The sequence below is a fragment of the Cibotium barometz genome, chromosome 58, assembly GCF_041138505.1.
Source record: "Cibotium barometz isolate CiBa-2024 chromosome 58, ASM4113850v1, whole genome shotgun sequence".
Taxonomy (NCBI): domain Eukaryota; kingdom Viridiplantae; phylum Streptophyta; class Polypodiopsida; order Cyatheales; family Cibotiaceae; genus Cibotium; species Cibotium barometz.
The window spans coordinates 33,084,850-33,097,455 of NC_141103.1; the positions used below are offsets into that span (position 1 = coordinate 33,084,850).

General features: G+C 46.3%; 1 protein-coding gene across 2 annotated transcripts in view; it reads left to right on the forward strand.

The window, feature by feature from the left end:
* LOC147606180 (putative beta-1,3-galactosyltransferase 2) overlaps window positions 1-8,997 on the forward strand; it is a 36,426-nt gene extending 27,429 nt beyond the window's left edge. Inside the window, exons 4-11 of one of the 2 annotated variants that reach the window (XM_086792624.1) lie at window positions 590-789; window positions 891-954; window positions 1,104-1,176; window positions 7,651-7,771; window positions 7,864-7,951; window positions 8,101-8,226; window positions 8,312-8,421; window positions 8,516-8,997. In XM_086792624.1, coding sequence (XP_086648750.1) covers window positions 590-789; window positions 891-954; window positions 1,104-1,176; window positions 7,651-7,771; window positions 7,864-7,951; window positions 8,101-8,226; window positions 8,312-8,421; window positions 8,516-8,664 — 931 coding nt within the window. In that variant the 3' untranslated portion in view covers window positions 8,665-8,997. The remainder of the gene's footprint in view (window positions 1-589; window positions 790-890; window positions 955-1,103; window positions 1,177-7,650; window positions 7,772-7,863; window positions 7,952-8,100; window positions 8,227-8,311; window positions 8,422-8,515) is intronic. The other variant, XM_086792625.1, reaches the window with a different exon arrangement.
* The last annotated feature ends 3,609 nt before the right edge of the window (window positions 8,998-12,606 follow it).

Sequence of the window (12,606 nt, forward strand, 5' to 3'; positions counted from 1 at the left end):
AAATGTCATTAATATGTTCGTATTATGCCCAATAAATTACCAACCAGTGATGTATGTCCTGGGCACCCACCTTTAGGCACCTATTGGGTTGTCAGAACTGCCCCAATTGGTCCACACTCGCCCTCGGATATTTACCTAAAAGGTGGCTGCAGGTGGAAGCTTGTCCATGCTGACACTGAATTAAGATGTGTAGGTTACAAGGGGGCAGGGCAGGGTAGTGCGGGAAAGAAGAGGAAGAAATGGGGGGTTGGGAGGAATGCCCAAGCAGTGAAGGGGGAGGTGCAGTTGCTCAAGGGGGGAGGGGGGGGGGGGTCTGCGGGTGGGGCACTCCAGCTCGGCAGGTCAAGCATGCACAGTTTGCTTCTGATTTTTGAATTGTGCCACCCAATATGCTTTTTACTCCTTTGATCAGCCTTTTGTCTTTAGCCAAAGCTTTCTACATTCTGCTCAGATTGTTTAAGCCTAGTACTGTGAGCACTACAGTCTACAGCCTACTATTGTAAAATATTTTTGCACATTTTAAAAGAAAGGTTTTTTGTTAATATCTGAAACTTTATTGATTTGTTTATTGGTGTGGGCATCTGATCAGGACTCTTGACAAAACTGTCTCAATGTTGGAGATGGAATTAGCTGCAGCTAGGGCATCCCAAGCTGGCTCTCCTGCTCTCACAAAGCCTGTTGGTGAGTATCCTGAAGAAAGGCGAAAAGCCTTTGTTGTGGTGGGAATCAACACTGCTTTTAGCAGTCGCAAGAGAAGGGATTCGGTTCGGGAAACATGGATGCCGCAAGGTATACACATCTTGATCAACTTTATTAGCAAATTTTTAGAAGAAAATCAGAATTACAAACTTTTATTCTGTTTATTGAGTTCTATGAATTTAATCTTGCAGGAGATAAGTTAAAGCAACTGGAGCAGGAGAAAGGCATAATTGTTCGTTTCGTCATCGGCCACAGGTAAGCTCCTCGGAGCTGTGTTTCTTTCGTGCATTTGTTGTGAATTAGTGATGTCTATAGTGGAATAGATAGGTCTTTTACTGGCTTCATGATGTAGGGCATGGATATTTGTGGAAATGAGCTTTACAATTTTGGTCATTGAATAACAGTGCAACTCCTGGGGGCATTTTGGATCGAGCTATTGAAGCAGAAGATGCACAACATTCGGATTTGTTGAGATTAGTGAGTACAACATTAAGACCATCTTCTGCATATGCTTTGAACTTTTATCTGAGCATAAGCATTGGGTTTACCCTTTAGAGGCTGGACTCTTTTAAAAGCCACTATGTAGCACATGCTAGGATGTCTAGAGTAATTTTGATTCACAAGAAAGATCCTTCTATTAGTCAAAGAAAGTATTTTTCTGATATAGACTTGAACCTTCAAAAGAGGTAGATGAGACAAATGGTCCCTCAAGCAAGGACTCGAGAAATCTAAAGAACAAAAGAGAGGGGAGCTTCCCTTTCAGGCTGCAACACCCCCCCCAACAACCCGAGGGAAGAAGGGACCTTGACTCCAAGCTCCCAATAAGGTTACGCGGACCATCTGCATATGCTTTGAACTTTAATCTGAGCATAAGCATCAGGTTTACCTGTAAGAGGATGGACCCTTTTAAAACCCACTATGTAGCATAAGCTAGGATGTCTCACACCCCCCGACAACCCCCCTCCCCCCTGTCAAAATACGGAAACGGAAATGATAACCAAACTTGAGACCACAAGAGCAAGTAGAGTGCAGAAAATAGACAGCACAAGAAAGACAGAGAGATAGGCGTGTAACTCTTCTCTATACACAACATCCCGAGGAAAACTGAATGAATACAATGTGGGAATTATGGGGCCTATTTATATGGCCCCATGAGTGCAGTCGGCCAGCGCATAATGTCCCACCAGCCCTTCACAACTGGGCACAACCAGTCGGCCAGCAGAGAAGAACACCACGACCCCTCCTAATCAAGTCGGCCAGCTCCAGGTACACAAGAGTGCAGTCGGCAAGCATCAGGGGCTCCTACCAGCCTGTGGCATCCACCCACACCATGGAAAAAATGGAAAAAAATGGAAAAAAATGGGGAAAAATACGGGGAGTGAGGAAAAATGATAAAACACCTATACGGGGCGGGCACACCCACAACAGAGGCCCTGGTGTCTGATTAAGACAGGAGATGACTTCTAACACCCCCTCTCAGCTCCTGGCTGTGAAATCAACCCAAGGGAGCTGGAGTGCCGCTTGAGCATAGCAGCCTGAGGTAGAGACTTCGTGAGTGAAGAGGTTCGCCGCATTGTCCTCCGTCGAACAATAAAGTAGCAAGATGTCACTAGCCAAGATCTTCTCATGTACAAAGTGATACTGTATCTCTATGTGCTTGTTCTGGGCATGGAAGACCGGGTTCCGAGCAATAGCTATACAACTCTGGTTATCGCACTGGATGACTGTGGGCTCCTTCTGTGGAAACCCAATCTTGCCTAGCAGCCTCCGCAACCACACAACCTCGCAAGCAGAACCACAAGCAGCCCAGTACTCTGCCTCTGTCGAAGCTAGGGCAATAGTTGGCTGCCTCTTACTGCTCCAAGAAACTGCTCCTCAGCCAAGGGTAAAACTGTATCCTGAAGTAGATCTCCTCGTGTCTGGATCTCCTCCCCAATTTGAGTCACTCCAACCTTGGAGTTTGACTCCATCCCCTCCTGTGTAAAAGAGTCCTAGATCCTTTGTACTCTGCAGATACTGCAAGATCCGCAATCCTGCGTCCCAATGAGACTTCAATGGCATCTGCATAAAAGAGCTCAACAGCCCCACGGAGAACCAACCAACTTCCGATACTGCGAGGCATCAACTGGCTCACAAGGATCATTAACGGTTTACTTTGTGTTTGGGTCCATCGGCGAAGTAATAGGCTTGCAATTCTCCATCCCAAAGGCCTCAAGCAACTCATGAACATACCACTGCTGAGAGACAAAAAACCCCCTCTGGGTCTGCCAGATCTCCAATCCCAAGAAGAAGTGGAGTAAGCCTAAGTCGGTCATCTCAAACTCCTTTGACAAGGCAGCCTTCGTCACGCCAATGTGCTCCACATGACCGCTAGTGAGAATGAGATCATCCACATAAAGGATGAAGGCGATCCTATATTGGCCAGCTCCCTCTTGATGCTCTGCACAAAATATGAGAAATACAATTGAGGAAAATTCACCCCCTTTGTCAGCCCCCTGAGAGTCTTTACCTGCAATCCAGACTCTTTTTCCACCATCACGTGCCAATCCTTGAACCGTGCAAAAGCTTGGTCTTCTATGAAAGAAAGTAGACCCACGTGAATTTGGTACAGTCATCAACAAGCAGCATAAAATAGAGAGATCCTCCCAATGATGGTGTCTGCTGAGGTCCACACAAGTCATCCGGCCCTCACTGTGTATCGGAATAGTGGAGTTGTCGCCAATAAAAATGTGACCTGACTGCCGTTTCAAATCCAAAAAGAAGTCACGGGACGGAGTCATGTGCCTGGAAGCACCACTGTCAAGAATCCATTCCCGGGCATCCTTTGCGGTGAAGCCAACTGCCTCCTCGCTCGAAGACGATGAAGCATCGGAGCCGATCATCTCTAAGTGCACAAATGCAGGAGTCTTTGCAGCTGAGGCTGAAGAATCAGCACTCTTCCCAGTCTGCTTAGGACACTTCCTCCAATAGTGGCCTTTCTCGCCACAATCATTGAAGGATCGTTCGGCCTTCAGCTTCTCTCGTTCTGTGTCGGGCTTCTTCTCAGAAGACTTCTCCGGTGAAGCCTTCCCTTTGCCCTTGTTGTTATTCCTACCTTTCGACCGGTGAACCTCCGCTGCCTGTGAGGAGGGTTCGTGAAACGTTCCTCCTGGTCCAAGACCATGGGCACAAGCTCCTCCCAGGTAATGGTGCTGAGCTTGCCACTCGTAATCAAAGAGGAGTAGAAAGCGGAATAATGAGCAGGCAAGTGGGACAGCAAAGTAATGGCCATGTCTTCAGATGATATCTCCTTCCCAGCCTGGAGGACTTCCTGCTGAAGGGCCTGCAGCTTGTCAATGTGCTCCCGCATTGTCGATGACTTTGCAGGGTTCATAACCCGCATCTGCACTTCCAAGGAGATCCTCTTCATGGGTGATACCCTATTATAAAGAGAAGCCAAGTGCTGCCATATGCCTCTGGCCAGCGTCATGTGCTTTACGTGATTGATTACTTGTGGTGTGCAATTGAGGAAAATAAATGACCGGACCCTGGCGTTGACACGATCCCACATCTGTGCCTGTGCCTCTTGGTCCTTCTTCATCGACAGTAACTCCCCTTCCTCTGCTTCCGGCCTTGGAACCCCGATAACGATGAAATCAGCAAGGTCATATGACTCCAGCACAGACTCCATCATCACCTTCCAGATGCCGTAATTGTTCCCGTCCAACTGACGGTCCACTGGGAACGTGGGGAGAGTCGGGATCTTCACATGCTTCTCAGCCATCTCTAACAAATCTGCCATCGTGGGGATTTAACTGAAAAGGGGTGGGTGGGTGGGAAAAAAAACTCTAAACCTGCAAGTGGCTGTCCAGCACCTTAGCCCGCCTTCCTCTTGCAACTTCTCTTCCCGAACAGTCCAAACAGTCCACCAATCAGCAACGTAACTATCCCCCTCTTGCTCAGAACACTCCCAAGATGTATCAAGAGCCTAGGGCTCTGATACCATGTCAAAATACGCAGCGGAAATGATAACCAAACTTGAGACCACAAGAGCAAGTAGAGTGCAGAAAATAGACAGCACAAGAAAGACAGAGAGATAGGTGTGTAACTCTTCTCTATACACAAGATCCCGAGGAAAACTGAATGAATACAATGTGGGAATAATGCGTGCAGTCGGCCAGCGCATAATGTCCCACCAGCCCTTCACGACTGGGCACAACCAGTCAGCCAGCAGAGAAAAACACCCCTCCTGATCAAGTCGGCCAGCTCCAGGTACACAAGAGTGCAGTCGGCCAGCATCAGGGGCTCCTGCCAGCCTGTGGCATCCACCCACACCATGGAAAAAATGGGAAAAATACGGGGAGTGAGGAAAAATGATAAAACACCTATACGGGGCGGGCACACCCACAACAAAGGCCCTGGTGTCTGATTAAGACAGGAGATGACTTCTAACCCCCAACACCCCCCCCCCCTTCTTTTCCTGCCCCTTCTGAGTGAAGAAGAGTCCTCGACTCCAAGCTCCCAAGAAGGTTACGTGGTGCTGCTTTATCTGATCAGAGTTGCTAGTGAGGCACTCAAATGAAGAGGGGAGAGCATTTCCCCCCCCCCCCAAACCCCCCCTCTCTTCCCTGCACGAGTCAAGAAGGGACCTTGACTCCAAGCTCCCAAGAAGGTTACGTGGTGCTGCTTTATCTGACTGGAGTTGCTAGTGAGGCACTCCTCGCCCTAGAGGGTGTGGATGATGTCGCTTCAAATGAATCGGATAGTCTCTGCCGGCGGGGTGATGGATCTGTGAATGGCCTCACTGCATCTGGCATGCCAAATGTATGAGGCAGCAGTGCTGCTGATGAGCTCCCACCTCTGGCTCACGCAGAGCTCTAAGGCTCAATGGGGCACCGGGATCGTGGAGCTAGGGTTGGCCAGAATCTGAAAATGTGTGAGCTGAAGGGAAAGACCCATGCCATCCTTCTTCCTTGTAAACTAGAACTGCTTCCACTTCTGCAGCCCATGTGATGGGAGAGCACTGGGTTTGGAGGTGAATGACTAGAGAATTGTCGACCAAACCTGCTGCACCTTCGAGCAATCCCGAAGGCAATGGCACAATGACTCTCGGAGGGCACCATATAGACTGCATGTAGCTGGACAAGGTGGTGCAATGGTCAACGAGCTGTCCACTGTGAGGCTGCGGTGGGCAAGTAGCCAGAGGAAGAGAGCAATCTACCAAGGCCGAAAACACTCCTAGAGCCGATGGTAGAATGGCTGAATTGGTGTCAAGGCTAAGACGGGCACCACCTCGGAGGTCTGCCAGCCTCTCCTGTTGCATGTTGGGGGGGGGGGGGTGTGAAGTGCAGCGTGGGACGCTGCCTAAGACAGGTGGCTTTCGAAAGAGTTCACCATCCGACTTTGGAGAGAGTGCTGAGACTGGAGAACCATCTCCACTGGATTTGAGAACTGCTACGAAGAGCGATATCAAGGCTGGGCGGGACCAGGAACATTGATGGGGCTGCCGCCGCACCTGGTTGGCCGAGTGGGGGGTCCTGCGTGTTGGAGGATAGGCTGAGGGCTGAGAATGAGGGTGGGTCCCCCTGTGGGGGCCAAGGGAGTGGTCGTCGCTGGGCCCTGCGAGTCTGCTGCATGTGCCTGGCCCATGTATCCTTTGCCAGCTCAAGGAGGTATCTTGTGATAAATATGCTCATAACCATTCGCTGACAGAGCTGTTACCTCAAGATCTGCGGCCTTGGGGACTTGGCAACAGGTGCGCTGGTGGGGAGCATGCACTCATGCTTGGTGGGCAGCCACTTCTGCTGCCGGGACTTGCCACTCATGGGAGGCGGACCAATGGCTAGGCTTGGGGGAGGGGCGAGAGGCTTGTGGGAGGGGCAAGAGGCTTGTGGGAGGAAGTGTCTGTCTCTGGGCGCCACATGGGCGACCCTGAGAATTGACCCTCTACAAGAAACTGTGGAATGAGGTTCTCCGGAGAGGCAAAAGGACACCTAGGGTTGGGATCCCTGCTGCCCTCGCAACGGCACAGCTGCCGCCATTTTGGGGGGGGGGGGGGGGGGGGGGGGGGGCGGCTCAAGAATGTGGACTAAAGAGTGTCGAATTGCCAGGAGAGAGGCATGATACTCCTTTGGGAGACTGGGGAAGCAAACCAAGCCAGGGAATCTAACGGGTCTGAGTCCGGAGAGAATCCATGCTTCCACTTCGCGAAGTGTACCTGGGAGCCCTGTGCTGTGAACGGGCCTGATGACAAGGTCTTTGCTACTAGGGTGGCTGGGTCAAACTCAATCTGGATATATCTGTTACTGGGAAATTGGGCATTTACGATACACCCCTGCTGGCCAACTAGGGCGGCTTCATATTTGTACTTGAGCCGGGCCTGCTGCCAACGAACTTGCACACCAGGGAAACCATGGAGGTGGTTGCAAGGAGTTGGAAGTCTGTGCTGCCAATAATCTGTCTGGCAGAAACATACACAATTACTAGCGGTAATGTACGCCTGTTATGCAGCCACTTTATGTTAACAAGGATGGAAGCAAGCGGGAACATGGACAAAAAGGGCAGAGTAGAGGAAGAAGAACGAGGACGAAAAGGCTAGGAGAAGTGAAATGGAAAAAGACACTGGGAGAAAAGGGGGTCAGGAGTGAAGTCGAAAGAGGCATCTGAGGGGCGGAGGAGAAGGGGGACCTTTGGGGGAAGGCAAGGGGGAGGAAGGCCGAGAGCATCACTGTGAGCCACAACGGGAAGGTGGAAGAGGAAAGCATGAAGGGGAAATTCTGGCAGGAGACTGAAAGGTGAAACAGAGGAGGGCGACGGGAGAGGTGGCGAAACAGAAGGGGGTGGGGGTGGCAGACAGGGGGCTAAATGGGAAGGGGGCTGCTGGACAGGCTAGTGAGAGCTCTCCAGCTCAGTTCCAATGTTATTGTGGATGTACCTCATATAACCTTCTGACTGAGTTTATGCTGTTGATAGGATCACATTGAAGGCTACCATGAATTGTCTGCCAAAACAAAGGTGTTCTTCTCTACGGCTGTGGCAAAGTGGGATGCAGATTTTTATGTGAAAGTTGATGATGATGTGCATGTAAATTTAGGTGAGATATGGATTTTTTTTTTGGGTAATTTTTTTAACCAAATCCTTTCAAAATACAAGAAGCGTTGATGTTTTTTTTTTGCCTTCTATAAGGGATGCTGGGTACAACATTGGCAAGGCATCAATCAAAGCCCCGTGTGTACATAGGGTGCATGAAGTCTGGGCCAGTTCTGTCTCAAAAGTGAGTTTTCGGAACATCTGGCTTTGCATGCATGCATCCATGCCTGCATGGATTTTATTAGTGGTGCACCCTTTTAGTGGGAAGGGCCTTTTTGTGCTGCAGGGACCTTTGTTTGTAACCAGAGACTCTTTATTGTATTGTCTCTGCAGAGGGGTTAAGTACCATGAGCCAGAGTATTGGAAGTTTGGAGAGGAGGGAAACAAGTATTTTAGACATGCCACTGGGCAGTTGTATGTGGTTTCAAAGGATCTAGCTACTTACATATCCATTAATCAGTACGTATTTTGGAACTGGAATCTAGTTCTTTTTGCCTTGTATGATCAATGTGCACTTTTCTTAAGTTTTGTTTGCATCTGATAGGCCGATATTGCACAAGTATGCGAATGAAGATGTATCGTTGGGTGCGTGGTTCATCGGCTTGGATGTGGAACAAATTGATGATCGAAGCTTTTGCTGTGGGACACCTCCAGGTGATTCTCTTTATGCCAGTTTGTTTTTCAGTAAGAGAACCAGAGTTTGTGAGCTCTAATTGCTTGTTAAAAGCATTTTTGACTGGATTTACAGATTGTGAATGGAAGGCCCAAGCGGGAAATGCATGTGTGGCTTCATTTGATTGGACATGCAGTGGCGTATGCAAGTCCGTAGACAGAATGAGAGAGGTGCATCAGCGCTGTGGTGAAGGAGAAGATGCTGCATGGAGTGCCATTTTCTAGGTTTGCAGTGGACGTACATTCTTTTATCCATTCAGATAAGCTCCTGTTTTTCCCCACAAGGTAAGGTCAGATCACAAGCATGGAGGCACATTTGGAGGAGCCCAAGTTATGGAATCATCATTGGAGTGTACCAAAAAGACTGGATTTCTCCAAATGAAAAGCACACATTGTGCTTTGCAACCATAGTATCAGTGAAATGAAGGCCATGTGTAGCTGCTGCTACCTGTTGAGCTGATTTATTTGCAGGGATGTTCTCTTACTCATAGAACTTCGATCGGCGGCGCCTTTGTGAACATTGAGCTGTAGTATAAAGTTTCTTATATTGTTATTAAAGAGTGTGTGGATTTCAAAATAGGCCAAAAGATGCAAAATGCAATTTATTTTCGTATGATTCGACTGAAAGATTTGAGACCTAGAACATTATGTCAAAAGAAATTGCTAGTCAAAATAAGGCACTCTAAAAAATATCATGCTAGGCATCGCATATACAGTATGAAAAATACAAGAGTATATATAATAGGAAAACCATTAAAACTAAAAAGTGTATGTGAAGGCTCACTATATGATATAGACCATTGCCAAACTAAAATGTAAATGTGAGGAATGTTGCTTGTAGTGCCCACAGTCCCAAATATCCAGAAATGTCCAACTATGAGCAGTCATAGTCATGGAGGGATCGTTGCAAATTCGTCTTAAAGTAAGCATATGCTTGCAAAGGTGTGCGCCCAAACATTTTCTCATCTTCCATATTGTCCATAAAGCCCAATATCTAGTCCATAGGAAGAAGACATCAAAATAAGGAGAGTTGGGCACACCTGTCCCAAATATCCAGAAATGCTTGCCATATCGCTTGCCAGGGAAGCAACTTGAGATATCATCAGCGAATCTTTGAAGAAACTCTTGCCTTTGAACAGTGCCATAACAGATGTGAACCAAGCTCCACATCCACAACAGGTCGCCCCAACTATCCGTCTTTTAGCAACCATCTCTACAGCAGGGAAGACATCCACCAAACAACGCCAAAGAAACAATTTGGCAACTTACTTTTCCATATACTCCGGAGTTGTTTGTTCCACATCTTTCTCTCTTTTGCATACGCCATAGAGTGTTACCATGCAAGCTGGTGCGAGCAGATGATTATACATGCTAGCTCCAAGTATCTTATCCAAATGTAATCCCCTTGCAAACACATGCTAGCTGCAAGTATCTTATCCAAATGTAATCCCCTTGCATTTTCAATTTGCCCTTTCACTTTCTAGTCATGAAACCTATCATTTTCAACCAATGGAGGTAATGGTTCATATGATTGCAATAACTTTTTAATCTTTCTCCATATCGGTCTATGATGCAAACCCAAGTTATGTTTACTATGCATGCTTATGGAAAGGATAGCATACATTCCCTATATCGTCCACAACATCCTAAAACATGCGTATACCCAAGGATGCTAAAAAGCATGCTCCACGTGGCTCTTGCATGGCTAGTGGTTCTTCAAACAAAGAGGACCAATGCAAACTTTCCAATCGCATAGAGTTACCTATTGGAAAATCATGTCCCACCCATTTGTGGTTTTTCAATGTAGTCTTCCAATCTTGCACCATTCTTGTAGCATATGGACAGCTCACAATGCGACCCTCAAAATGACCCAACACCACTTCCCAATATGAATTCACCCAATTTCCATAAGCCATAGTTTTCATGCCTCTGCACATAGCAGAAAGCATAATTGCCCAAGGCTTCTCCTGTCGAAAAAACACTAGAATCATGGTAGCTTTTTGAGCCAAAACATGGCAGTGAATGTCAAGAATATTCAAACCACCATGCATCTTTGGCGAACAAACACAATTTTGTGGGAATAGTCTCAAGGCTTTTTTATTTGTCTCGGTCTTCCAGAACAATTCCAAAGCTTTAGACATGAATGTATGCAAATCTTTCTTTCTCCAAACAAGCAACGACAAAATGGAATTGAACATAAGCAATGATCATCACTCATTATACAATGCATAATCTCACATGCAAGGGCCATGTTGAGAGCTTCCAATAAGCAAGTTTCGCTTTAAGCCTCTGCAATACCCATTGTGTCGCATTCTCAACCGTCGTATCCCATCCTAGTAGGTATCCAAGATGCCTGACGATTTGATTAGGCTAAACTATTCGTCTTGGCCATAGAATATTTGACACACACACACACACACACACACACACACACGCACGCACGCACGCACGCACGCACGCACGCACGCATGTGCATATGCATGCACACGCGCGTGCGCATAGACACACACCCCCCCCTACTCCATCTGAGTAAAACTTTATGTTCAAGTTCTCTAATCACACATCTCACGACAACCATGTCTCGCCTTTGAAACTAGTGTTGGAGTGGAGACGAAGGTAGCAACAGACACACATAGATGCAGCAAGCAAGTAGAGATAGAGAGAAGCACAAAAGTCAAAGTAGATTAATGAGAATGAGTGAAGTACAAGTGAAGTGACATGATAAGGTCACTTATGCACACTCATAAGAGTGCATACATACGCTCGAGAGGGAAATAACCTCAAAAAGTATCCCAGTCCATTATTAGCAGGTGTCCATACATCACTACCATATAAATGACTACAAAATTATTAGAGTGAAGATGAAGACATGCAACAAGTAAGTAGAGATTGAGAGAAGCACAACACTCAAAGTAGATTGATGAGAATGAGTGAAGTATAAGTGAAGTGACATGATAAGGTAACTTACACACACTCAAAAGAGTGTATATATATGCTTGAGGAAAAAAACCTCCTAAAGAGGGAAAAAGTGTTTCGAACCATTATTAGCCTATGTCCATACATCACTATCTCGAGAGCCTTCATGAACATATTTGCCAAATTGTCATGTGTAGAGAAACAAGCCAGAATAATCTCTCTTGCAATGCAAATTATCATTCAAGAAGGTAGTCTTGATATTCCATTGATGTACATTCCAACCATGATGTGCTGCCAATGATTGTAGTTATACAAGATGTGGGTGTAAAGGTCTCATCATAATCTCTGTCCTTCTCCTGAGCATAATGCTTCACAACATTCCAACCATGATGTGCTGCCAATGTAATAATACCCTTTATTGTAGTTATATAAGATGTGGGTGTAAAGGTCTCATCATAATCTCTGTCCTTCTCCTGAGCATAATGCTTCGCAACAAGCCTTGCCTGTAGCAGCAGTCAACATTACCATCAACTTTATGCTTAAGCTTATAAACCCACTTCATATGAATGGCCTTTTTACTATAAGCTTAAGCTTTACACATTAAGCTTATAAACCCACTTCGTATGAATGGAATTTTTACCATAAGCTTAAGTTTTATGCTTTAAGCTTATAAACCCGCTTCGTAAAGAATAGCCTTTTTACTATAAGGAAAATCCTCCAAATAACAAGTGTCATTTTTAAGGATTGAGTTGTACTCATTCTGCATGGCCTGTATCCAATGATCATTTTCTTGTGCTTCCTCAAAGGAAACATGTTCCTCTTCATTACATATACTGGTAATAAGAGTATGATTCACAAAAGAATAAGATACATGAGTGATGAGAACCTACCCGTGTCGTGCTTTTGGCAAAGGAGTAGCTAATTTGCTATCCCAAAATGTTTGCACCAACCATTTTGGCATACTCTTGGATGCCTGTATGGTTGCCCTTTCCTCATTCCTTGTATCATCCACAATCGCCTCATTAATAGGCTGATCTATGGACTAAAATTCAAGTTGATTTTCAATTGGTGTGGGTTGATTTGCAAAACCTTATTCATGAGCATTCATTTTCTCCACATATGGCCTTCCTAGCATTGTACAAAGGTAGAAGTATATCAAAGATATCATGTGAGCATACATTTTGCTATTTTTAACATAAAAGCATGGGCTAAACTGAGTTCTCAACAAAGATAACATCTCTACTCATCAAA